The sequence below is a fragment of the Amaranthus tricolor genome, chromosome 1 (assembly GCF_026212465.1).
Source record: "Amaranthus tricolor cultivar Red isolate AtriRed21 chromosome 1, ASM2621246v1, whole genome shotgun sequence".
In the NCBI taxonomy this organism is placed as follows: Eukaryota; Viridiplantae; Streptophyta; class Magnoliopsida; order Caryophyllales; family Amaranthaceae; genus Amaranthus; species Amaranthus tricolor.
The window spans coordinates 14,489,938-14,517,846 of NC_080047.1; the positions used below are offsets into that span (position 1 = coordinate 14,489,938).

Consider the following 27,909-nt stretch of genomic DNA (forward strand, 5'->3'; position numbering starts at 1 on the left):
GCCAATAAGGGGAGACTGAGGGCTGGCCTGAGAACCAAGAATTGGTTTCTTGGGTAAGTTAGTGATCAAACTGTGTGATTGTGAGCCAGTCAACATTACTAAAATTGAGGAGGTTGATTGTCTGCAAGACTAGGAGTGTGAAGGACCCTATCTTGGTGCACTTCTACACTTTTGAGCTGGATATTCTGCAATCAAAATTCACGTTGGAAAAGGTACTGTCCATTTTGATTTCTTGTTTGTTAGGTGTTTTCTTGCTCTGTCTGCTGTCCTCCCCAAAGTCTCATTCAACCCAATTAATATTTATGGTATGTTAGGATCATTGGTGACTTGTGTTACCAAGTAATTAAAACATGATTAAGTTAATTAATCATTTTAGTTAGTGAAGGTAAGAAGAGGACAATGTATCACATGTTGGTGATTTGGTTTGTTGGAAATCCAAAGTACATGATACTATGGGTGTAAATCTTTACATGTGAAGGCTAAAGGTGCAAGAATTCAGTCCTAGGTTCAAGTTGCAACTTGCAAGAGCATTGGAGACCGTAACATACACAAAAGAGGAAAGAAATGTGCACAGAGGGACTGCTGAACCTTGCTCGACCTACCACTCGACCGAGCCCCAGGTTGAGCAGCGCTACTGGCTGTTTTTCGTGACCTGCTGGAAGCTACTGGCTGGTCTTGTTTGTTTCTTTTCACTTGTTGCCCCCTTGTAATACTAAAGGCCTCATTATTTGCTATATATACACAAGACTTAGGACCTTATTAGTAGTACCCAAAGTCTCATTAGTGAGCTACCTTACTTGCTCAAGAATACTCCCTATTTTAAGCTCCTCTCTTATCACACTAATACTCCATTGTAATTCCTTCAAGTTTTGTATTTTCTTCTTTAAACACATTAATATAATCCTAGGCTAGATGGTGGATGTAGCCCAAGATTGATGAACCATCTTAAATTTTTGTCTTGATTATTTACTTTATTTTTGTCATTCATCACTAATTTGCATATTTGTTTTCTAAACTTTGACACAACATAAACACCCAACTTAACTTTATACTTTTGATCCTTGAGTGAGGTTAATACCTCCCCTTTCATGGTAATTGAACATAGCATGGTATCAATGAAGAACCTCGTAAAATATTACTAATAGATATACTGCTTTAGGGAAACTTGATCTGCTATGTTCTAACAATAACAAGGGAAACAAGGTCGCATCTTATCATATTAGTCAAGTTGTAATTTTTTTCAAATTTACTGGAATGATATTATCCAATGCTTGAAAGGCCTCTGAAATGCTCAAATATGAGGAAAACTAGGAGAGGTATGTAATTAAAGTCAGATTGGTCATTAGTTGTGGTGATACAACACTACAACATTCCTTTAGCCAATGACATTAACAGTCGATTTTGGTTATATTTACTAAATAGCGGTGATAGAAATGATTTATAGCGTAAATTTTCATGAAATTCACCATGTTATTTTCATTGTAATGATACCTTGATTATAAAAGCTTTTTTTTTTTTAACAATTTTAGATTGCCATCAATACCATATTTTCAAATAGTAATGCACTGAAATGAATTTTGTGAAAAACATCGAGATGATGAAAGTAGAACAAGCTTGACAATTAAACTCGCGAAAATATTTTTCCTACTAAAATTACACTTAATTTTCATTATCATTCCCATCATTTAATATCGACTACCAAATGGATCATAAGTGGCTTTCACATAGAGTGGTGTTTGGGGTTGAATGCTACAATCTTATCCTTGTCGGTGAACAAAGAGTTTGTTTCCAAATTGAACCTCGGTAACATACATCATATGCAATTTCACATAAATAAAAAGTACAGATGATTTATTAAGTCACTTTATTATAGTCTATTATAATTCGAAATCACAGAACAATCTTGATGCAAAAGCATCCCACGTCATTATCAATCTCTCTTGCGTTCAGTCTACAAATTTCACAGGTAGGAAGGGTGGACTGGAGAGGAGTCGGTAAAGGATGGGGGAAGAAGAGTGCTCAGTTGATCCAGCAGCTTCTCACTATAGGAAGATAAGCCATGCTATTGATTCAGCTGCTTCTCACTAGGAAGCCTCCTTTTCTTCCTTTCCAGCATTTTGGAGCTGAAAAACAAGTGAGCTAGCTGAGCGGTGATCCTATGCGAACTTGGAGTAAATGGAACGTAGAGGGAACTGATAAAAGCTAATTTCAACATCTATTAACTCCTAATTGGTTCGATACATTAGCAGTAGAGAGCCTTACCCAATCGGCTAATTTGGGGTATCTTCAAGAGAAATTGGCTCCTTCTGAAAACATTCAAGCTAAAATTTGTTTTCCTTAAGCTTAAGCTTTGTAAAATCTGCCAGATGCATGCTCTCTTAACAGTTTATTGTGTAATCAAGAAAAGCTTTGCTTTTGTACAAGATTTGCATGCTAGTTTACCTCCAATTAGAGGCATTGAGGGTGAGATGAATTTGATTCCTAGAGCTTTTCTACCAAACAAGTCTGCAGTATGCTTATAGAAAAAACCCTAAAGATGCTAAGCGCTCATAGAGGTAGGTAGAGGAATGTAATGGTCATTACCACACTGTAACAAGGTATTCCATTGCTTACTATAGAAATTAGAGAGAAGCTAAGTGGTGAAAGACTGAATTACAATAAAGAGTTGACTGATACATGAAGCGTCCTAACAGAGCGAGGATCCGGAATAAGACTCCGCTTTAAAAGTGTAACGGATACAAACCTTAGTAACTTACCATGCATTTAAAATTTCTTTTGGCTATCAACATCAAAGCACTTGAACATTGAATCTCTATGCCAAAGAAATATAACTCATGCTTTTGTATTTTGGTTATGCTTGATTCTAATCTTTAAATCTTTTGGCTTTGTAAAACAATTATTTAGAAATGATCCATATTTTGCCCAATGTTTTATAGGTGAAAGACCAAATTAATAGAAAAATTGAAATGAATAACATAAATTATCAAAAAAATGCACGAAATAGGATAAGTTTTAACTTATTATGAATTACATATTTACCATCATGTTTAGTGAGTAATCTTGTTCTTTAGGGTTAGGGTATAATCCCTAATTTGAAGTATGGGATGACATTTTATCGATTAATTGTGTGAATTTAGGTCTATAATTAAATCTACGCTTAATGAATCTCGGTTTAAACATCTTTATTAACCTTTTCAATAAAACGAAAGTTTGAGATTATGTCTAATTTAGGATTGAGATATATTTAAGTTAAATTCCTACTAGTTTAGCTAATAAAACGAAAGTTTGAGGATTAACACTAGTTTGGCCTTAAATCGATATTAATCAATAGAGCGGAAGCTTGAGATTAATTAAAATACATTTAATTATGCTAATGACTCAATCTCATACAATCATGAGAGTGATCGATTTCCATGTTAAGATTAGGTGACGCCCGACACCCTAGAGCTTGTCATATCATATTCATCTTCATATTAATCATTGTTTTAGCTTTAGTTTTTTGCATCGTAGTACTAGTTTCTCAACGACATTATTTCTTGATCCGTGTCTTATAGTCATAAAACAAACAAATTGATTAACTCGCCTCCTTGTGTTCGACCCGCGACTACATGTCAACCGTGCGCTTGCGGTATTTAAAATTTGCACCATCAAGATAGTATATCTCAAGTTTGTTACATGTGCACTTCCTTTGATTCAAGTCCACATGTTGAATCTTACCCCCCCCCCCCCCCCCCCCCCCATTGAATGATCCTCTATTTCCCTTCCCAGTCTTAATTTCGAAAACACCTCTTCTATAGTCAAACGCGATTATCTCATGAAAATTTGCCTTCTCGGTGTTTCTATTGACTTGGTGGCATGCGATGTGTACATGTGTCTTCCAAGTAACCATGCACTAGCACGTTCACGTCTTTGAACAAAATAATCGTCTACCCGATAGAAGGTGAATTCAAGAAGTGTTATCAAAGGTAAGAAACGTACACCTTTCATCACATAGTTGAAAACTTCAGCTAAGTTCGTGTTAGTAACGCCATACCTATGACCTCCACCATGACACAACGACCACTTAGACATCTCACCCACATCATCAATTCAGAAAAATTGCCTCTCGTTTTGCAGTCCCGATTTCCTTTAAGCCATTCAGTACCTTAACTTGTTGTCTTTGCTCAGCAGTTCTAATAAACATCTTCTTCAGCTGAACATTACCCATAGCACAATGAAAGTTGCTAAGCAAGTGACGTAAGCAAAACATATGATAGGCATTAGGTGGTTGCCACTCCGGCTCTTCCATAGTTGCTAAAATACCCGTGTGTCTATTAGAAACAACGCATAAACCCATCCTCTGTGTGACATGCTTACGAATACAAGCCATGAACCACGACCATGCACCTATACACTCCTTCTCTACCAAGGTAAACACTAATGGAAAGATTCCCTTATCACCATCTTAGGCAATGGCAATCAATAAGGTATAACGATACTTACCATACAAGAGTGTGCCGTCAATGGCGATAAGAGGTTTACAATGATTGAAGCCTTCAATGCAAGGTTTAAAGCCCCAAAAGACACGTTGGAAGGTCCTAATATTAGGTCGCACATCTACACCCGTGTCATTGTCTTCCTTAACAAACCACTCAACTAGTAAGCCCGAGTTGGAATGCTGCAAAGCTTTTAAAAAGCGTGGAAGGAGTGAGTAAAAACCTTTCCAAGTTCTATATATGGACAACAAGGCTTGTTGCTTAACACACCACGCTCGCTTATAATTCACTTCTATACCAAAACGATCTTTAACCATCTGCCGTACGACAGATACCTTAATGGATGGGTCTTTAGCAACATAATTTCTAATGACATTGTTAATGACAGAAGATGTCAAGTGAATGTGTCCAGCCAAGACAGTGTCACTACCCAAAACACAAGACCCATGCTTACCTTTATACGTAACAATACGCCATGAAGATAAATATGAATCGAGCATAGCCCTAAGTCTCCACGAACAGCCCCGCTTACACTTCAAGGTAAGGACAATTTGGTTTGAAATCTCCGTTCTATACTCCACATTTCTACGAATATAATACACTCTAATAGCTTCCAACAACGCTTCCTTACTATCAAACATCATACCTTTCTCCAACTCTGTTTCTTCGGTGTAAGTGGTATCACAAGCCCAAGTCCTCCAGGAGTTGTCCTCCTCATACTCGTCTAGAGGTAGACATAGGGCATAAGGTGTAGGAGGAATGATTGTAGGAATGTTACCTAGGATCATGTCATTTGCTAGCGCATCCTCATCGACATCCACATCATCCTATGAAGGATCGTCAATGAGCTCATTACTCTCATTTCCATCATCCCAAGGTCCCATCTCATCACTTTCTCCTAAGTTAACCATTGAATCAATTGAAACTTGAATCGGAGGGGGTTGAGAAAGAGTACAAGATGCGGAAGGAACGAAAGGATTTTGAGTTTCTTGAGTTGATATAGGCATAGGGGTAGGAGTAAGATTAGAAGCAACTACATTCCCTAAGGATACTTCTTCTACGTATAACTCCAAAGAGGGAATTTTGGTGGACTTTGAATGCTCCCACATAGCATCTATAGCCTCATCATCCTCAACAGGAAAGGCAAATTCTCCACTCATGTCATATTTAAAGCTTATATTTATGGTACTTCTAGTGGGGTCCAATCCAATCTTAGAACATATGAAAAGTTTAAACTGGTTCAAATTCATGTTCGAGTTGCATGTAAACAACCTACGTCTTCCCCCAACATAATGAACTTTGCCACTACTTTCTCGAATACAACCATTCCAAAAACATACTATCGTGACGTGAAATGATGCTATTTTCTACATTAATACAAACAAAATCAACATCATCAACAACTTCATGCCCATACAAGTATATTATAGTCATTTGATTATAATCTTTTTTGGTCTACAAATTAATAAAGTCCATAATGTAACTAAGTTCATACATATATAATGCACATAAAATCCAAATAATAAATCAATTAATAAGTTCATAAATGAAATTGCTAATACAAACATCAACATTCTTAGTAACACATAATGTACATCAAATTCAACTAATGCAATATGCTCATCAACAACAATACTTCAAAAAACAGCATAAAGCTATGAAAACAATTAAACATTACCTTGAACAGTTATGGATGATTAAGAAGAGTAGAGGTGTTCATTCGGTTGATCGGGTCGGTTTCGGACGGGTGTTATTCGGTTCGGTTGCATTTCGGATCGGTTAATTTTCGGCTGTGTGTTACAACGGGTCACATTCGGGTCGAGTCGGTTAGTCACGGTTCGGTTAGAGATCGGTTATTCAAGCTATCGGGTTAGCATCAGTTCGGTGTCGGTTGAAGTTCGTGTCGAGTGTCAATCGGTCTCGGGTTGTCATCGATTACTAATTGGTTCGGTTTTTTCGGGTACAGATCGGGTTCAAGCTTTATTTTTCGAGTAGTTATCGGTTACGGATAACTATTGATCGGGTCAATATCGAAATAAGTTAATAGTCAGGTTTTTAATTGATGTATGCTCATTTACTTACAAAAAATAATTACCGATTGTTTTATCAGATATAGCAGATAGGGGTGTCAAACAGGTCGGATTGAGTCATTTTCAGGTTCGGATCGTGTCAATACACCCTTAACCTGAACCTGACCCATTTAATTAATGGGTCAAAAATTGAAACCCCGATCTGATCTGTAGCAGATCGGATCAACCTGCTAATGACCCATTTAACCTACTTTTTTTTAGGTCATTAAATTCATATATTTCAGGTCATTTGACCCATTTAACCTTAATTAAAGGCTTCCTCCAAAAATAAACGTATGCCACTTAATGCACCGAGCACACGGTATTCTTTAGTAAAAGGCGAAAGAATAGTTCGCTTTGTGCTCACGGCGTGGCTGCGTAAGTTGGTATGAGATCTGTAGAAGTGATTTAAAGGATTTTTCTTTTATTAGTATCTTTCATAGCCGATGTGGGACAACTTCCTTTGTTATTGAAAGTCATCTTCAGCTGACAAATCCCTTAGCCGATGTGGGACAACTTCCTTTCTTATTGAAAGTTATCTTCAGCTGACAAATCCCTCAATACATGGTAATTGGTATTATCTTAGTTTTACGAAGTATTTGGCAAATGTTGATCCGTCTTAAATTTAATAAATGGGTTAAACACGTTTTTTTCGGGTTTAAATATTCAACCTGAACCTAACCCATTTAATAAACAGATCAGGTCGGGTTGACCCATTTAATTAATTGGGTCAAAAATCTAAACCCAAACCCGCTAATTTCGAATCGGTTTCAGATCAGGTTAGCAGGTCGGGTCAGCTTTTGCCAGCCCTAATAGGCAGATCAATTTATTTCAATTAGTTTATATATATATATATATATATATATATATATATATATATATATATATATATATATATATATATATATATATATATATATATATATATATATATATATATATTCTGTATGCAATCTCTTCTGTACAGAACTTGTGTTCTTCCTTTTTCCGTATTATTAGAAAACTGAAATTGGACTTAATTTGCTAAAATTATGTGAAAATTTGATTCGGATTTATAACAGTTCGATTTACAATCGGTTCGGGTTTGTATCAGTTCGGGTTAAAAACAGTTCGATTAATAATCGATCGGGTTTGTATCAGTTCGGGTTAAAAACAGTTCGATCTTAATCGGTTTTAGTCAGGTTACATTCGGTTACGTGCATAATTCGGGTCGGATTTGACTCGGGTCGATCACTGTTCAGTTCGGGTAACATCGGTTAAGGTTTATATGTCGGTTATAAAATTCGGTTGCAGTTCGAGTTCGATTTTGCCCTTTTCGGTTATCAAGCGGTTCGAGTGAAGTATCGGTTCGAGTAATTGCGGTTCGGTAAACCTAAAAAACTTACATTTTTTCGGGTCGGATAATTTTCGATTCCGGGTCGGATTTTCGGGTCGGGTTTGTTTTGAACAACTCTAAAGAAGAGTGTTGATTTTAGAACTAGTAACCTACATTTGAGAAAATAACAAAACTTCATCAAAACCCTAAAAAACGATATATATATATATATATATATATATATATATATATATATATATATATATATATATATATATATATATATATATATATATATACTCAAAAAAACGCATAAAAGTTTACCTTTGTGCAAGCTAGAGTATCCCATACTAAATTTGAAGTGCCAAATTGAAAGAAGAATGTAAGAATTGATGGATTAAAGCTAGTCTAATAGTGGTTTTGTAAGGAGAATGTCGAGTAGTTTAAGATAGGGTTTTGAAATGGGGGAAAATGAGAACGAAGGAAGCTGCTGCTGCGTATTTGTGGTGCATTCTGTTCGCAGTTAGTAACTGCAAACAGGGTCAAACAAAAGTCAACCCCTGTTCGCAGTTACTAACTGCAAACAACTAGTTTGTTTTTTTGATCTGTTCGCAATTAGTAACTACGGACAACATCAAACCACAGGTTTGAGAATTACACGCTTATTTTTGGAAATAAGTTAAAACTTATCTTATTTCGTGCATTTTTTTAATAATCTATCTTATTCATTTTAATTTTTCAAATTAATATGGCTTCAACTGATTCCAAGATGACTTCAAGCTCTAGCGAAACAAACTCTACTTTCCTAAGAGGGTCTCTTAGAGAGCTAATAACCAACAAGACTAGAATTTATTAGACGATTCTAATGGCCTAAGCTTGTTAGTTGTTTAAATTCATTCAGCAATGTCCAATTGTGATGTGTGCCAAAGAGTCAATTTTGTTAGGGCCACTTCTCGATAAGAAAAACACGGAGAAAATCAAAATCAAAAGAACCCAAGCGTTCATAGAACGCTTCTATCATCCTCTATACATTACCATTGCAGTTCGTTTGAGTTATTGTTAGTACTCGAGAGGGTAGCTTATGAATAAAACATTCAAAATCAATAGTATAATTTTTCTTTGTTATTAGTCATCAACGACAAAAATGCCTAAGCTTGGCGAAAGTGGAGATTTGGTTGCCTTCCTTTACCTCTGTATTGTATTCAATAAGAAACCTACAACCTATGATGAGCATTTGATATACACATTTGTAATATACATAAATAATGGTTGGGCAATAATACAATTAAGTCACAGTTGTTTTGTTTTGTCTATTTGAACTTCCTCCGACTCGGCATTTTGTTGCATCTCTGCTTCCTCTGATACCTAAAATAAACAAGTCACTACTATGAAGGCAACATGAATAACGTATATAAGGCCAATTAAACAAGTAAAGTTTCAATGTGATAATATCAATTGAATTATCAAATTGAAATGAAAGTAACTGAAATGTATAAGATACAGCTAATTTGTCGAACTTAAGGAGTTATCCCACCTCAGGACAGTTCAAATCTGTTAGCTTGTACATAGCCCGACTAAGGAAATGAAATTGCTTTTAACCAAAAAAAGGAAAGGCTTTGCATCCTTCACTTAGATTTAAGGGGCACAAGGCGCTCTGAGGCAACAAAAACCCTTTTACCGAGGCGCCAGGTGCAAGGTGAAGGAGTGAGTTTTTGTATGCAAGGCGCATAACTTTGCTAAAAAGCTCCAAAATCAATTTTAAATACTCCTATATTTAATACTAAAAGTTAAAATAACATGAAATTCATATTACATATAAGTAAGCTAAATATTACTTTAGCACATAAAGTCATACGACAACTCTATAAGTCGATAACATAGTCTTGAGTTTACAAAAGAAGTAAAAACTAAAACAAAGACAAAGGCAAAGAAAGAAAACAATGGTTCTTAATGCTTGAAATGTTTTGTGACACGCTTAAACAAATACTTAAAATCTAAAACAGAATCATACGTAGACTAGTGAAGATAGCGACACTTCAAGATTATTTTTACTCTTCCGTTTCTCACTATATTTTTGCTTTAGGGAAAGAAAGAGGGTGTACTTTTGCTTTCCATTCAATAAACTAAGAATTGAGGGTTATTTTTACGCACATGAGGCGCAAAAAGGCACTCAAGGAGGTGTTTAAGTACTCGCCTCTTAGCGCCTCACGCCTAGGCGTGCCTCAGGTGCGCTTTTTAAAACATGATCCTTCAAAAACATTTATTTTAGAGGACAAAGCTTTAGTTGGATACTGTAAAGATCCTGTATCATAATATTATCTTTAAGGGTTGTGTCTGGAAAAAAACAGTTCACTTGGCTTCCAAATGAAGTTGGAAACCAGGAAAACAACATAAACAGGAGACTTTAAAAGGTTTATAAAGGAGTTTTCATGAGCATGAGAAATCCCCACGAATCACTGAAATCTACAACCGAGATCAAATAAAACAACTGATACAAGGAGCCCTATATAGTAGCCAAATCACCTGCGCCCAGGCTGACAAGCATATGGATTTCTCCTAAATGAAATATTCAAGCATCCTCATGCCTTTCAAAATGTGAATTACAAGACAGGAGCATAATTCGGATTTAATAGTCCAAAACATTGGAAAAACTGAATCACTCCAAATATATCAGTCCCACAAAGAGTTTTTGGGATCACTATTTTGGTTATCATTTCTTTCCATATATGCAACTATATTCACAAATTCCTTCCAAAAATTTTCTGTTCTTCTCATGTGTGGAAACAATGAATCTATACTAGGATGGAAAAGTTTGCAAACAGTTTTAGAAAGGAAACAGCATGCATCCGCTCAACGGCTCAAGAGGTTTCTTTCCTAAAGTCTTTATAACAACTAGGTTGGAAATAGTTTAAAGACTTTAGAGCCCACGGTCAGATGTATGTGGATACCAAATGTAACATAATATAATAAACCCATGCCATGACATTCATAGAAGTATATGTTATTCTCTAGAATATGATCCAGGAAGCAATCTTAGAGTTCTAATAACTTACTTTGAAAAAAATCCGCAGGCATGCACTACAACCAACAAGTGGAAATCACATTGTTAAGCAGGTGGCAAGGATCGGCGACATGTTGGACATTCCATCTTGATGTCCATCCATCTTTGTAAACATCCAGAATGGAAGAAATGATCACAAGGTGTCACCTGTAGATAAATTTTCTTTTTTTTTGAGAATTCTTACTTGTCACTTACTTCAATGGCACCAAAAAATTAGTCTTTTTATATTGAAATGACTCATCAAAGCATGTGTACTTGTTCGTTACGAGAAGTTGCAAATCTACTGTGGGTCAATTGAAAACAACCTCTTTGTCATCACTAATAAGGGTAGATTGTGTACATCCAATCCCCCCACCCCCAATAAAAAGAAAAAAAAACCTACTCAGGTGGGAGCCACTTCATGGAATTAGGTAAAGGTATGTTCTCGTAAAACGATTTATAAAAATCAGTTATCATAGCTTGTCAAAACATAAAACTTACCATGCAGTCATTAGAGTGTTCAGATAGATCAATGGAAGTCATGCAAATGACACAATCTGTTGTACGGTGTCCATCTTGATCGAACCGTCTATAATAACTATACTTCTCAGGTAAGATCTGCCATACACAACAGAAATTCAGGTCAAACCAGGAAGCATGATCTGCAAAGCCTTACATTGCAGCAAACACATTATAAACCTAAGTTGGAAACTAAACTTGAACTATACATATATACGTAACTTACTTAGTCAAGTGTCCACTATAACTCTACTTTTACCATTAAAAGCATATTTCCACACATTGTCAATAGGGCAAAAAGGTAAGGTTTAAACTTTAAACGAACTTATATTTCTTTCGTCTTTCATTCAAGTTTAAAAGATGGTTAAGCTAGACGAAAATTTGAACAAGAACAATGTGCACACACAGAAAAAGGAAATTACATTAGATATACACCATGGGGCTTCATTCACATGCAAGAAAATAACAACAATAACATTTATTTATACAAGGATATATATATATATATATATATATATATATATATATATATATATATATAAATATATAAATATATATATATATATATATATATATATATATATATATATATAGGAGCAGGATCAGGTGAAAACTAAAGTGGTGAAAACTGAAAACAAGACTAACATATACATATTAAAGCTACAGGTGTACATAGTATCTTATAGGGTGTACATATTTTTGTGAAGGAAAAAGTTCATATTATTTATAGAGATCTCATCCGAATATGTACATTTTTTAAGCATCTATGTACACCTTTTAGAAAATATCCAATTATTTACAGAAATGCCATCGGAATATGTACACCATTTAAGCTTTATATACACCTGTTTTCAGTTTTCCCGCTTTAATTGGTTTTCATGTAATCCAATATATATATATATATATACATATATATATATATATATATATATATATAATATATATATATATATATATATATATATATATATATATATGGGCAGCACAATGTGAAAACTGAAAATCAGTCTGAGATATAGTTATTATGGCAAAAAGTGTACAAACTATTTTATAGGGTGTACATATTTGTGTGAAGGAAAAAATTCATATTATTTAAAGAAAAATCATCTATATATGTATACCCGATAAGCATGTATGTAAACTTTGTAGCAAATGTCCAATTATTTACAAAATTGTCACCCAAATATGTGCACCATTTAAACTTTTATGTACATTTGTTTTTTAGTTTTCATCACTGTAATTGGCCTTCACATCATTCAAATCCTATATATATATATATATATATATATATATATATATATATATATATATATATATATATATATATATATATATATAAACACTAGTTCCTAAGACCAGATCATTTCAGAATGTACAAGTAAACCTGTTGATTAGTTCCCACTAGAAACCAAGATATCATCAGAAGCATTAAGCTAAATTTAACTACACATATTGAAGATAATATATAAAATTCTACAAGGTTCACAATATACTAAAACAAAACTTAGCCATAGTATCGGGTAAAACTAATAAGACATGATTGACAAAATAAATAATAGTTTGGTTAGGAAGATGTGAAGCAACTCTCAAAGCACAAAATTCATATAAAATCATACTTATTCATGACTAACATGTAGTTAAACAAGTTCTATTTAGGTAGGTGGAAAATTATAATTATAATTTTTAAAAATTTTTTAAGGTTGGTGAAATTATCAGCTCGTATCATAATAGAAACTTTCAAAGAATCGAAACGGGTTGAGAGTGTAACATGCTCTTTCCACATGACTGATGAATAGCTTTCACTTTTTTCAAAGCCTTCCATCTTTGGGGGGTGAGCCGTAAAGTACAAAATAATTTGCAGGGCATAAGGGTAGTCAATATATAATGGCACATGCAGTTTTAAACTGGCATAAATAATAATCCCCAAAACCCTTCGATTTTGCTCCCTCTACTGCTTTTTTAACATCGTTCTGTGTGGATTTTTGGTTTTCCAGAGCAAAAAATATCTTCTATTTTATGGGTGAAGGAGCAAAAACTAAGAATTTTGTCAATCATTACCTTGAAGAAACGTATAAAAGCATTCAGTCCACTCCAAAAAAAATGCTACTGAGTAATATGCATTTGAAGGGGAGCAGAAAAGGGAATATAGAACAAAAAATTAAGCGGCAAGAGATTAATGTGTCAAGGAAACAGATAGTGAAGATATATCAGACCTGACGAGGTATAAAACATCGTGATCCAAGGTAGTGCTGGAGTAGGAGGACAAAAGACTGAAGTCCCATGAATGAGCACAAACATATACACCAGTTCGTATCAGGTGAAATTCGCATGAAGTTGTTAGGGCAGCCAAAAATGTACAATGGAATTGCTAATCGAGTAACAGTCATGCCTAAAATGTAATGAGGGTGAAGCGGTTTTCTTGAATCACGAATAACGTTGGTAATTATTTGAGGTATCCAGAAAGAGTACATAAGAAGAAGAATTAGCCGCAGAAAATTATGGAACTCATACATTATCAGAATGCCTCCCAAGAGTATACCATCTGCAAAAACATAAGCAAACTGTATTAGTCATTAAAAGCTGACCACAACCTAGTCATGCTACTACTAACCACAACCTCCTCCTACCCCTCCCTTCCCACAATGACGACCCCCACTCCACAACAAAAGGGAGGGAGAAGGCTAAGGATGTTTCTTAGGAAAGAACAGTCCAGCAACAATAACAATGCTCAGTAGGGTCTAAGGAGGATAAAGTAATATGCTCCTAGTCCCATCTCTGGATGGCATAGATTTTTCATACATTTTTCTATCCCAAAATCAGAACACTGGCAGTTACACTGGGAGAAAAAAAAAAAGGATAAATAAAGTCTGCAAAAAAGAGGAATGCAGTAAGATGTACATGATTGAGAAATATTCAGGCATATCTTACTAGAACATAAAAAAGGGGTACTCTCAACATATAGAAAGAGTTGAAAACAATGATTAAAACACAGCTCCATTTGTAAAAATATTGAGAACTTAAAGCTTCAAGAAAAAGGATGACAATCTGTTTGCTCTTCAAAGATTGGCATATCAAAGCATCAACCATATAAAGCATATTTGTTCAAGAGGGGGGGAAGGGGTCACCAGATTCTATTATGGTGACATTAAACTCACAGAATCGGCTGTAAAGAAGTGATAGTTCACGTCTCATGGCTTCCCAGCCTTCCCCACTGTTAGCCGGCCTACTTGCTTTCCATATAGCTAAGAGATATCTCATCTCAAATATAGAGAACACAACAAACTTGAAGAAGGCAGCAGTTGCAAAAGCATTGAACAGTGATTCTGAAAGCACAAGAAAAATGAAAGATCGTCAGCAGTCAAGAAAACAAAGAATATTACGATTCAACATAAGTTGAATTACAATAGCATGCTACAGAATCACACAGATAAACGCTCAAAAAAAAATGAAAACACCAAGATGAAGCAACATCTCTTCTCAAGTAATCAATCTTCTAGAAATTTGAGTCAGATCACACTCTTAGTAACCAAGCACATGATTCCCACTTTCATGTTCACAGGACAAGTATTTCTCAAAATGCTCAACATCTTCAATTTAACACAATGAGACAAGCACTACTCATTGTAGCAGCAAGCAGAGTTAGCTACTAATATTGCATCATTTGACAATCAGCCATCCTATGTTTTAAAGACACACATAGGCACAAGAAATAATCCTTTCTAAGTCCAGGAAAGGTGCAGTCCAAAGGTCCATAAGAGGCGCATGAGGCACACCGAGTGGTGTACTTAGGCCGAGACGAAATTTTTTTAAAAAACTCAAAAGATAAATCCAAATTTTACACCTCGTTTTGGCATGCATGCTTCCTGAAAAATACATCAAGGCACGCTTGAAGCACAACAAGAGGAAACATGACCCCTTGCGCCTTAGTATGTCTCACAGTTTTTATAACTACTCACGATGCTGACTCCAACTTACACGGAACAAAAAATTGAAACTTCAAATCTTGATATGAAAAAGCTATACCCACAAAAATCAAAAGTCTGTTGGCTTGTTACTTTTTTTGGTGGACCAGCAAATGCCAACAGTTCCATATTCTCCACATCTTGCCAAGCCAATATTTTGTCCTTATCCAAGTTAAAAGAACATAATTTTATAAATATCAACAAGTGCAAGACTTTCTCGACAATACTACAATAAACCATGCGGTCCTCAAGAAAAAAGATTTTGGATAGCAACAAAAAAGAGATATGGAAACAAAGGGAATTTGAAAGCAGGGTAGAGTATAATGAATGGTAGCTTCAACTAATAGTGATATGAAGAAAACTTGTGTTTGCTTCACATTTTTTAAAACAGACACGGTTAGAGATTGAGGATGAGTAAAACAAATTTTTAGGAAACAAATTATGAACTTCACACATGCACAAGTTGCCTTTCCCAGATTTTTGTCTGCAATACGACCAAGTTTTACGCAATTTTTAGGTTCCTTCCAACAGTGTGAAACCCATGTATAAAATTTTACACCTTCATTTTCAAAGTAAAAATAGTGCACCTTTACAAAACATCAACAGACTGAATTGCCTCTGCATATGACCAAATCTATAAGCACCAAAAATCATATAGAAAAAAATTGACCAGAAAGTCTCAACACTAACATCTCATCATATACTGCTCTTATGGATGGTAGCTAACCTACCTACTAATATTCCAGCTGTCAAATGTAGAAGACAGAGATATGCATCCATGATAGCCTGTTGACCAATCATCAATATTGAAACTTTGGCAGCACCCTGCAAAAATTTTATGATGTCACTCGATGCAAGATCAAACATGAATTTAGAGATCATTCAGAAATGGAATAAGCACTAACAGATTGGGTATTGCTATGTTCCATTTGTCGAATCAATAGAAGAACTTGAAGAAAGGATACCTGATGGAAACTATAGTCAAGGGACCCAAACCATACAACTTAACTAAAGCAGCAGCATGAAGCCAGCGAAAGTCAAAACAAAAAAGGATACAAAGGTAACCATCAGTGTATAGTTCACAGCTTTGTTGTAATAGACTTCTATATTGACAGAGGTCGCATTGAGCAATAACGGAGAAAAGCAGTCACCATCTTCATCAGCAGATGGAGATTCCATCAATCCCTCTATGTGATAGCGATCATGATCTCCATCTACAAGCACATGCTGAAAAATTAAGAGGCTCTGCAAATTTTACATTAACAAAATCTAAAATGTACACATGGGGATTTTAACCCAAGATGGTATCTGAACAGAAGACATGATAGGCAAGACAGAAAAACAATAGAGCATGAACAAAATCAAAAATGTATACACAGGACTTTTACTTCAAGCTGGACGTCAGAACAGAAGGAGACATGAAAGGCAAAAGAATTGAAGTGGAACACAAAAATTTAGTATGAAGGAGGACTAATGAGCATAGTCCAAAAACAACGCCGTATTGCATCGCATTTGACATATTGTAAAGTTATTCAAAAAAAACCTATTTTTACCCGCATTATAAAGTGTAAGAGAAGTATCAAAAGTTTTGGGGTTATCCTCAAGTCCTAAGGGCGGGTTGGTACCCAACACCGTCCTCGTGATTACACAATTAACAAATGAGAAATCCAAAAGAAGATTAGAAAGAAAGATGCATAGTCTCAGAAATCTCAAATACCATTTTGCAAGGATGCCACACGTGAAACTTGAGCTGCAATTTCAATATTGCAATGTTTCTCTATATCGTGAACTTGTGCTGCAATAGAGAATAACAAGCGTATCAACAAAACATTAGCAAGTATCAGTATGTACACAGGAAAAAGATGAGAAGTCACAGATGAGTAAATTACAGTTTTTTCTTCTCCAAATTTTATCACGTGAAGAATCTTGGAACACTTGTGACGAAAAAACTCCAAGCTGTTCAACATAGAGAAACAGAATATCATATTTTGATTCTGTATAAGCCAACTCATCCCTTTAAACAAATCAATAGCAACTGTCCAACAGTAGTAACAACAACACCCCCTACCTGAACTCTATTAGCTGTAATGTCAGTCATAAAACCAATTTAGAATCAAACCTAACACACTCGTGATGTAGTTACCCTCGCTTCATAGATTAAAGCATTTGATCAGCCGTCAGCGTCAAAAACACCCACCAGCTATAGGTGAGAATATGAGTCTTAGAACACAGGAATAAGCACACTAAATAATCCTAGCCAACAATTTAGATAAATTATTTCCTGATTTCCTCAAAAACAAGGAAAAAAACACCATTTTATGATAAATATAAATGTAATCAAGATTTTAATAACAGTCACAAACAATTTCAGTCATCAACTAAATCCAATAATTACTCTTTATATTACAAAGTATTGGTGTTCAAACCGGGTCCGTGTCCAAGAGTCAGACTTGTCAATGCCTGAAATTTATGGGCACGGATACACTCCGAAAAATGGACCCAAAAATTGAACACTAACGCAACAACTTTATATTTTTATATAAAAAATTAGTTTAAAATAAACCATAATAGCAAAATATTTCAAAATACACATAGCTGAAATCAAAATTTAATATTTTTATTTATTGTTGTGTTACTAAAGATAGGATATTGTTGAGTCCCACTCCCACATGGGTCCCATGTTCGTGTTGTGCCGACACGGTTATGGCTGCCACAATATGTTGTCCGAGTAACGTAGGATATTGTCTTGGTATGTCATGCCAAAATTCTCAAAATTTAATGTAAAATCCTTCCACAAGATATTATGAACTTTAGGTAGAGCGGGAGGGCGCGTCGCTCCCTCAAACTTTTTTTCGCAATATAATATATACATAATGACATCTTATAAATTCATTATCTTAGTGGTAAAGCTAGTGATACAATAGCAAAGAGGTCAAAGGTTCGACCCTTGCCCCCTGTTAGTTAGTTTCACCACTGGTTTTCAAGAGTAATAAAGTGCAAAAATCTTGTAGGAGTATGAAGGAGGCAATATCTTTTTAGGGCAATGCTGATCCCGACAGAGTAAAAATCCATATAACTATACCATATTGAAATAGAAAACATGAGCAATGGTATTATAATTTAAGAGAAGAGAAGACAATTGGTACCAAGTGATATGGATTAGACAATAGGTAGTCTTCTTCTGGACCAAGCTCACCATCTTTTCCACTGCACATGACGCCATTGTCAAATTCTATAAAAAATCATACCACATCTTATCAAAGATATTTCATTCCCTTCCCTACATCCAATTCTAATCCTATCACTTGTGAAGTAATGCAAAAAAAAAAAAAATAGAAAGACCAAAAAAAGATCCAAACAACAATAACGCAACTCTGAACCACATATACTTAAATTAGGCGTCACCAATTTTTCCCTTAATTTCCAATATGGGTGGAGGTGGGAGCCATTGGGGTAGTTCTTCTGTTTGGAGTTTAAGGACAATACTTAAATGACTCATTAAATCATATCCACTTCTGATTCATGCGAAGTTGCAAATTATTTTTGCTATAAAGGATCAATCAAAAATAACTTAAGTTATTACAAGGGAAAGGTCGTGTATATCCCACCTCCTAGACTTTGGCAGGGGCCAATTAGTGGCTATGGGATAATGAATATTGTCAATTACCTGTTTGCCACCATTCTTAGTTGCCTAAAAGGCCAGATATATACACCTTCAACACGGATTTGAGCACCACCTCCTTCATGATCATCCTCAAAAGCATCGTGAAATATAATTAGGCCCTGAAGAAAGAAAAGGAATACATGTGAAAAGCAAAAAGATGAAAAATTCTATTAAAAATAAATCACAAACCTACAGTTAATTCATGTTAACACATCTGATATCAAAAGAATCCATCAGCTGCTTATAGCTAAATATATAGTTAAACAAAAGAGAAGATAAGACAAAGAAAGTAAAAGCATGCAATTAAGGATAACAAGTCAGCAGGCCCTCCTATTCGTCCTCTGTGATTTTCCTATCTCTGTATGCACAATGACCAATTTATTGGATAGGTTTTCAGGCTGCTCCATTCTCTGTTGGGCCTAACTAAATAGGTTTCGATCTTGTAAACAAAGCTTTATCCCTGACCCAAAATTCACTTAATTCTCATGGAACTATCAGAAAGAATGAAAATGTCCATGGAACTTCTACATGGCAGTTTTCCATGGAACATAGTTTTAGCAAAGCTTTAAAACTTTCCTTGAATGGTCCACAAGTAAACTCTACCCATAATGAAGGTAGCTAAAAAGAAGCAGGCTCTTTATAATTCTAATACACAATAGAGTAGACATTATTGAGGTCCCTACAACTAGTTCTTTTTAACTCCACTTTGCTGTTTAATTGATTTAAAGATCTGTCGTAGCCTAGCAGAAGTAGTCATTTATGGTGCATCAGGAGAATTTATTATGGTCACAGGCTGACAGCCAATCAAAGAACAATTCATCACCACTTAATACTAAAGATTCACCTTATACAGCAGCCCTAAAGGTTCAAAGCATTTAGGTCTTTCCCACCTTGCTTTTTATGGTATAACCAAACCATTATTTCTAATCTATTAGCAAAGTCACTGTCATATCACAATTCAAATGCTCAAAAATGTTATCAAGAAAATACTGCATAATTTTGAGGTTATACACACTCCATACATACATGCAAAGCAGTGGCAAACTATTCACAAAAGATGGCTCATGCATTACATCAATGATGGTTCGGACATACAATAGAAATATGATTTCTAATTTTTAAGGATCCTTGTGGGGACTCTTACGCTTGAATTCTCTACTCCGAAATTGGTCAATACATTTAATAAACTATTGTCCAACTTAATTTACCACGTTTAACATTACCTTATGTACCTGGTTTTTGTTCAATAAATTCTAGAAGTTCAAATCATACTTCATCAAGCAAACTACCTAAAATTCAAATAAAACAAAGAAAAATCTGATTTCAAAGGTATGAACTACTTTCAGTTCCCTGCTTTTAAAGGTTCCAATTTGATTTATCTATTAAAGGTTTCAACTTTATATCATTTTAACTTTCGAAGGTGTTTAGGTAATTCATTACCTCGAATAACGGTTGATATTTTTCAAAAATAAAAGTAAATTAAAATGGACTAAAAATTTCGTAATACAACAGAAATCTAGAAGAAAAACAGCTCGTTACAAGGACAGGACCCAAAAGAAGCTCAAACAAAGACAAACTTACAAAGTAGATGGAAGAAGCAAAAGAATCAGAATGCCTCAGCAAGGGTTTTCCAATTAACAAGAGGATTATGTCATAAAACTGATGATGAACTATCCAATGGCTTCTTCATCAAGACTGGTACTTAACTATTCCTACTTCTTTTCTTACTTAATGGGTTCATCTGTTTCTTTAGGTTTACATTCCAAAATGGATGAATTAAGAGCTGGGATTGAGGTGGGAAATAGACCTAATTGGACTAATTTTAGGGATAATTTAGGAACATATCAAGTGAGTACTTCAATTTAGCCTTCAATTGGAAGTGGGTATGCTCAAGTATTTGATGACTGATCTGGTACTAAATCATTCAATGTTAACATCCTACAACAGTCATTCCAAAATCTGGTTAATCTATCCTGCTACCAATTTCAAAATACATTTGCTCAGTTTTTCTTGAGGTTTTGTTTATTTTTAGCAATTCACTCATATTTTTCTCATTTCCCAAATTTTTTAAGTTCAATCATTCACAAATAGATGTTAACAAGGAACCACATTTACTCATATTTTTAGCGATCTAAAAATTAAATTGGAACAGTTTTCACAACATACAACAATAAACACTTGGGGAAGAAAGGACAAAAATTTCAAATTCAATGGGTAACATATAAATGGAACCTTTAAAATTTAAAATATAAAATGATATAAAGTTGAAACCATTAAAAGATAAATCAAAATTTGAAACCTTTAAAAACAAAACACTTGATGTTCGTACCTTTAAAATCAATTTTCCTAAAACAAATGATAACATGGAGGGGACACTATGGTTAGGATAAAAAAGAAGTTGGATATAGCATAGTACAAAAACAAGGATGCATCACACATTCAATTAAGAAAATTACCTAAACTTCAAAGAATATCTCATGGTTTGTGTTGATATTTAACGCTACAACCATCCATAACCTAATTAACGCATCATAATGACCAAATTTGACAAAAACTACATTTTTTCCTTAGTTTTAAAGTGGACAAGGTGCACGTGCAAAAGGGTATGAGAGCCCAAGCACAAGGTAAAAAACACGAGTTTCTCATACGCGAGGCACACCTTTTTAACGAAAGCTAATAAACAATCCTAAAGCATATTTGATATTTAACCGATATGATATTCATAATATAAATGCATAAAATATCCAAAACATTAGTTTCCATTGCTCCATTTGTCTATTAAAGCCCAAAATGACATCATAAGGTACTTAAATTTACATTCTAAAGCATTTATCTAATTGTCATCACATTCTTTTCAAAAAAAAAAGGAAGAGAATTAAATGAAAAAACCATAAGAGAATAAAAATTGAAAAATCCTTGAAAAGAAAATGACAAAAAGATCGAAGAGGAAATTAAAAGAAAAAACGAATGCTCGAAAAAGAAAAAACCAGCAAAATAAAGTTGACACATAATTCAAGAAAAAGAAAATTGAAAGAATAAGAAAACACAAGAAAGAAGATGATAGAAAATCGAATAAGGTGAAGGAAGAGAAAAAGAAAAAAAGGATGAAGAATCTAGAAAAAGATGAACAATACACAAGAAAAAAGACAATAGAAGAAAAAAAGAAAAAATTGTGCATACTCATGACGATTACATGAGGAGAGAAGTCCGTTAAATATCAGGACTTCAAGCAAATACTTCTTATTTTTTTCCTTTTCTCTTCCTCTTCAAAACAAATGCAAATTCGATTTTCTATTCTTTCCCCCTCTTCAAAGAAGATAAACCATATTTACCCAATTGAAGTATGATAGATTATCAAAACTATGTTTACTCCCAACAAACGAATAGCACAACAGGCGAAAAGGAGATAAGGCGCTTAAAAGAGCACAAAGGCGCATGCCTTTACTATCTCATTTACCAGACCAAGTAAAGCAATTTTTCTAGAACATAGCTTGGAGGTATGACGCACTTTTTAAAAGTAAGATTTCCATAATCTATTTCTCTGTTCTGTCTCTCTTATTTTCAGTATCATTGTACAAGTCATGCATTTTATTTGATTTTGTGGACTGTTCAAAAGTTGTGTACACTATGCAAGTCCAAGATTCGTTAGCGCACATAAGATCCCAACACTTCATCTAACCATAAATTCAGTAATTCTTAAATTGCTCTTCTTATGTTAGTCTTCATACATTAGCAACACAAGCAGCTCCACTTGATTCATGACTTTTACCCGCCCCCACCACCCCCTGCCCACTTTCTCCTTTTATTTAGAAACAAGGACTCAAGGAGTCATCCCTGTATCAGGCACCAAAACCCAAAGCTTCCATGAAGAGTTGATGCAATATTTAACATTAAACATCCAAACCACAACAAAATTAGTAAATCTAGGTCTGTTTACAAAAATGCGAGACATGAAAATTTTGCATGGCCTAATCACAAGTTCGTATGCTTTATATCAATGAGTGAGTCGATGTTCATGACCATAACTCTGCTTTCATTAGATTCATTACCTGAACATAATGTACACCAGTTATTTTTGTTGGGGTACTCATCAACTCAATTATCGAGTTCCCATCTGATCTCTTAAAATCTGGAAATCTAGCAGATATATTTGCAGATTCTGAAAACTTCCAAGTACCTGCATATCAAAATCCATCGGATATATTAACAAAGAAATACAAAAACAACATTTTCAGTTTGCAAATGGCTAATTACAACACGCAACCTAGCAAGAAGTAAAGTTGTTCATTGGCTTTAGCCAGAGTTCAAGATCCCCCTATTTTAAAAAATGAGTCCAACTTTCTCAAATAAGTTTCTCCAGAAACTTTAAAAGATATTGTATGTTAAACTTCTCCACTAATTTCCATTAGTGAACCAAGTATAATTCTAAATAAAATTAGAACTCGTATGGAAAGAAATGTGAAAGAATACAGGCATCAAAGTTGTTGCTTATTCGAGGCAACACTGTTCAAAATTCGTGCAATATTTTCCAAGTAGAGATAAAGCAACAAACCTCGATACGTTCCGCTTATGTTCCAACTTGAAAAGGAAGCCATATTACTATCTTCTTTTTTGACAAAAAGCCACTAAAAGAGCAAAATAAAAACTCTAGAGTTAAACATGAGCTAAAGATGAAAAGCACAACAAAATAAATTATCTTATTACCACCATAAAATGAAGATACACAAGAATGGATTGACAGCTAAACAGTTAATTTATGAAAGTAAAAGCATACGAATGGATTGACAGTCATAGAGTAAAAACAAGGCCGCATCGCATCGCATCGGCCGCGTTGTAAAGGTTTTTGAAACAAACGAACCGATATTTCCCGCGTTGTAAAGGTGTAAAAAAAACCGCATTTTGGGCCGCCTCAAGGGATATCTTATGGTTTCGACCGATATTTAGGCGATATGATAATCGCATCAATCCCGTTACCGCATCAACGTTCCGTTACCGCATTTTTACACTATGTTGACAGTTCAACAGGATATGTATGAAAAAACTAAATAGTAGATTGAAACAACATTATCACTGCTAATTTTTTGTCAGAGATGGTTACATCCACATACAAAACTAAAAATCTTATAAAAATTTATTTTTGAACAAAATGGACCATCAAGACTCTAAATTTCTAATCGCTGAGGACCAACATGGCAACATGAGAAGAACAAAAGAATTCAAGTGATATGACACTAAATCAAACCACAAGAGTACCAAATAAAAGCTCGTGAAATCGTAATATGTACTCATTGAAACACTACAAAATTTTGAAAATAAAATATAAAATTTTGTAACTTCTTGACAAAAACAAAGCAACAACACAGTAAATAGAAGTATTGAGCGAAATTGAAAAGGTATTCACCCATCACTATGTGCATAGCAATTAGTTTAAAATGGACTAGAGAAAAAGTAAACACGATCACCATTTCGATTTACTTTATCATGAGTAGATTTCAAATAAACTAATAAACCAAACTCTAAATAACATAATTTGAAGTTTTTTTCTTCTATTTTCCATTCTCGATGGGGCAAATAGACTATAGCATTATGACTCATTAAATTATATACACTTTTCATTTATGTGGGGTTGCTATTGTTCATTCTAGATGCGGCCATATATTTTAACTTTTTTAAGTGAAGGTGCAGTAAGGAGCAAAATTAAATCCAAAGGAATAGATAGTCTATTTTGGCTTTATGTTGTGAAGTCGTTCACCTTATGAGAAATCGATCGTATTATCGGGTGAAAAGGTGAGAAAGAAAGACATGCCTATGATCTTCATATGTTTACAGAAAGTACACGACAAAGTATCTAACAAATCCTTGTTACTAAGGCAGCAACAACACGGCTTTTCTCGTTCCTTCAAATAATATGTAGGGCTTTTAATTATTGTATGCGAGTGCAAATAGCCACATCCATTCAAGATTATGTATACTTGTTCGAGGTCACTTCTAATGTGAGCATGTCTTTTCCTTCACCAAAATGGAAACCTTCTAACAAGTTAAGTTTTGAACATATAAAACTAATAGTGCCACGCCCCTAACCAACATTTTCTTCTTTATTAAAAATGTACAAGTATACGAATCCTCTAGAAAAAATTATGTCTTGAGTCTAGACCATTCCCACCATAAAAATTTAGACGATATAATCACTTGCTAATTAACACTAGAAACCCTACTTCTAATTAGGAGTTCTATCTCCTACTATTTAAACGCTTTCTGCTCACAAACCCTTTACAAAATTGAGAGAAGTATATTTTCAGCTACCAAACCTCTTTTTTACTTTTTAAGTCGGTGTCGTGGTGGCAACTACAAATTGAAAACAAGGCTTTATTAATATAGTAGATTTCCAATAAATTTCCTTAACACTTGAGGAATTCCTACTACCATGCAATCCTTCAGAACACGTTACGACAAGATTACCAAACCTCACAAAGACAATATCTTAAAACACTCAAGATAAAGGACTCTAATCCATCTGAAAAATTAAGTTTGGACAGAAAAGATAAAACCCTCACAAATCTACTGCAATGAATTTTCCCTCTGATCTGGGAGCTCTTACAAGAACAGACCAATTTTCATCCCAAGAATTCCCAATCCCATTGGATTAGGGATTAAACTCCCCTACTTAAGGATGCACTCTTCTCACTTAAATCCTTATACAACAAGAGAAATCCCCTAATCTTCAATGCTCTAGAAATATACTTCTTCCATATAGGAAGTTTCTAATGTGTGCATTCTTTCTTTTTTATGACATTGTTTTGGGTTCGATTTACATTTTTGCCTCCTATCCCCTAGCATCTACACTTTCCGATTACCTAAGAATTACCCAATCAGGGCATATTGATATAATCGCAACTTCTCTCATAAATTTGCATTCAGTGTGTTTTCATACGATGCACTCAGAAAAGTAATTCGAGAAAAAATGATCGAAAATAAATCTTACTTTTAACCACCTACGTGGATATTTTTCCATGAGAAATTTTATGCAATCAGCTCCAACATTTGGCTAATATATAAATATTATATATATATATATATATATATATATATATATATGTGTGTGTGTGTGTGTGTGCGCGCGTGCGTGTAATTAAAAGTTTTTAAATTTGTCTTTATGCAAAAATTAAAGTATCCAATTAAAGTTAAAGGGTTTGGGCTTTATGTATCAATAAGTTGTGGACCTTAAAAGTATAGAGACTCCTTTTATGACTGTTTTCTATGATGTGTTGAATACTAGTCATAGGTTATAACTACATATAACAGTTATGGTCACTAGGTTGTACGTACTCTATTTTTCTATGTCTCCCATTATAAGATAGAATTAAAGTGAGAACATTAAGGGTCTTCACTACATAGAATAGGTGTTAATCTAGGAGATCTAATCGCTACCGTTCTCCAATATTTCTCCAGTGCTATGGAATTAGGTAACTTTCGGTTTCATCTTTTAATTAGTTCTTCTACTTCAAGATAACAAATTGTTTGTTAGTAATGGTTTTCACCATTTTTGTCCCATCATCTTCAGCACTAGGAAACGCTAAACATACATTCCGATTTTCTTATCCCATATTTTTCATGATCAATGATTATACTATCAACTTTGCAGAGGCATTGCTAAACACAAATCTATGCTACCATTGCCTTTGTCCAAAAATGCTAAATAAGCTCTTGTGAGAATTGCCTGCGTTAACACAACAAGGTTAACAATACACACAACCATACCACAGCATAACAATCTGCAAGTGCCACTAAAGTGACTGACTCCTGCTAAACTAGGTAAGAAGGGTCAGATATACACAGATTTACAATAAAATCTTAACCAACCAAACAGACCCATATCAAGAATACAATCTATAATTAGTTTTAATTAATAGTTGCTTCTTCTTTCAACTTCTAAGTAAGTGGTGGAAAATTATGGCAACTTCCATGTACAGTAAAACTCAATATATACAAAAGATTAAGCAATATAGACTTCCAGTTTCAAAACGAATTTGATATACAAGGTTACAATACATCCATCAATTTAAAAAGAATTGGATAAGAAGTAATCCTATGAAATTAACTAAAGAAAAGACTAACCTCATCGCCCCAAGAGCTAGCTCTTTCTCTCAATGGTCTTAAACTTGTCGCCGGTTCATAAAGTGTAAAACCCACCAACAAACACAGAAAAGCTTTAACAGCAAACCCTAAATTGCATTTGACCCCATTTCTTGTTCTTCCACCCATTTCAAATTCAACAATTCAACAATGAAATTCAAGAACTTTGGGACCAATTACCACTCCCTTTCGCTCCAATTGATGAAGCAAAAGGAAGAAGAACCCATAACAAGAAATAAAAAGAAAAAAAAATCCTAAATTATTGCTTCAAATGGAGTCAACTAACCGAAACCAAATGACAGAAAAAGACGTGCGAATTTGAGAGCTCAACAAACAAAAAATCAACAATTAAGCTATCAATATCTTTTCATGTGGGATTAAAGAAATAATAATAATAATCCGACAAGAAAAGGGAGGAATTTTCACTGGTTGATAAACGTTGAACTGTAAACTTAGGGTTAAATAATAATCGAATTAAAATAGTGGATGATTAATTTGGTGGAATCTTTGAGTTTATATGATGATGATTGGGGAAAGGATTTCCAGTATCGTCTTGAGTTCTCTCTCTAGCTGGTGAGAGTGAAAGCCGGTTGTTGTTGGAATACAAGTAGTTTGGTGCGAAGTGTGTGTGGGAGAAAGAAGAGGGGAGAACGGTCAACTCTTTTCAAAAGTCTTGTTTTACGGTTTAAGCTTAGAACGTGCATCAAAAGAATTATAACTCCACTTAAATTA

At 34.4% G+C, this 27,909-nt stretch overlaps 1 protein-coding gene and 1 non-coding gene across 2 annotated transcripts; both read right to left on the reverse strand.

Moving 5' to 3' along the window:
* Positions 1-6,804: 6,804 nt before the first annotated feature.
* On the reverse strand, positions 6,805-6,920 carry LOC130801390 (U5 spliceosomal RNA). Its single transcript, XR_009039582.1, has one exon. It is a non-coding gene; the product is annotated as a U5 spliceosomal RNA (small nuclear RNA).
* A 2,041-nt stretch (positions 6,921-8,961) lies between these two features.
* LOC130805189 (transmembrane E3 ubiquitin-protein ligase FLY2-like) lies at positions 8,962-27,871 on the reverse strand. Its single transcript, XM_057669857.1, has 15 exons — positions 27,160-27,871; positions 23,597-23,669; positions 23,094-23,221; positions 19,048-19,163; positions 18,527-18,587; positions 17,270-17,336; positions 17,098-17,175; positions 16,437-16,594; positions 16,286-16,345; positions 16,112-16,205; positions 14,574-14,741; positions 13,632-13,960; positions 11,401-11,517; positions 10,913-11,067; positions 8,962-9,224 (listed from the first exon to the last, which is right to left on the reverse strand). Exons 1-14 carry the CDS (start codon positions 27,304-27,306, stop codon positions 10,966-10,968), a joined length of 1,698 nt encoding a protein of 565 aa, XP_057525840.1. The 5' UTR covers positions 27,307-27,871; the 3' UTR covers positions 8,962-9,224; positions 10,913-10,965.
* Between the last annotated feature and the right edge of the window lie 38 nt (positions 27,872-27,909).

Bases quoted from the DNA above. Each gene is read 5' to 3' on its own strand.
- LOC130805189 (XM_057669857.1), bottom strand. From the start codon at position 27,306: ATGGGTGGAAGAACAAGAAATGGGGTCAAATGCAATTTAGGGTTTGCT. The intron at 17,176-17,269 runs GTAATTTACTCA...TCTCTATTGCAG, and splicing joins AATTTGGAGAAGAAAAAACT to CACAAGTTCACGATATAGAG. The intron at 11,518-13,631 runs GTCTGATATATC...TGTGTATGGCAG, and splicing joins GATGTTTTATACCTCGTCAG to ATCTTACCTGAGAAGTATAG.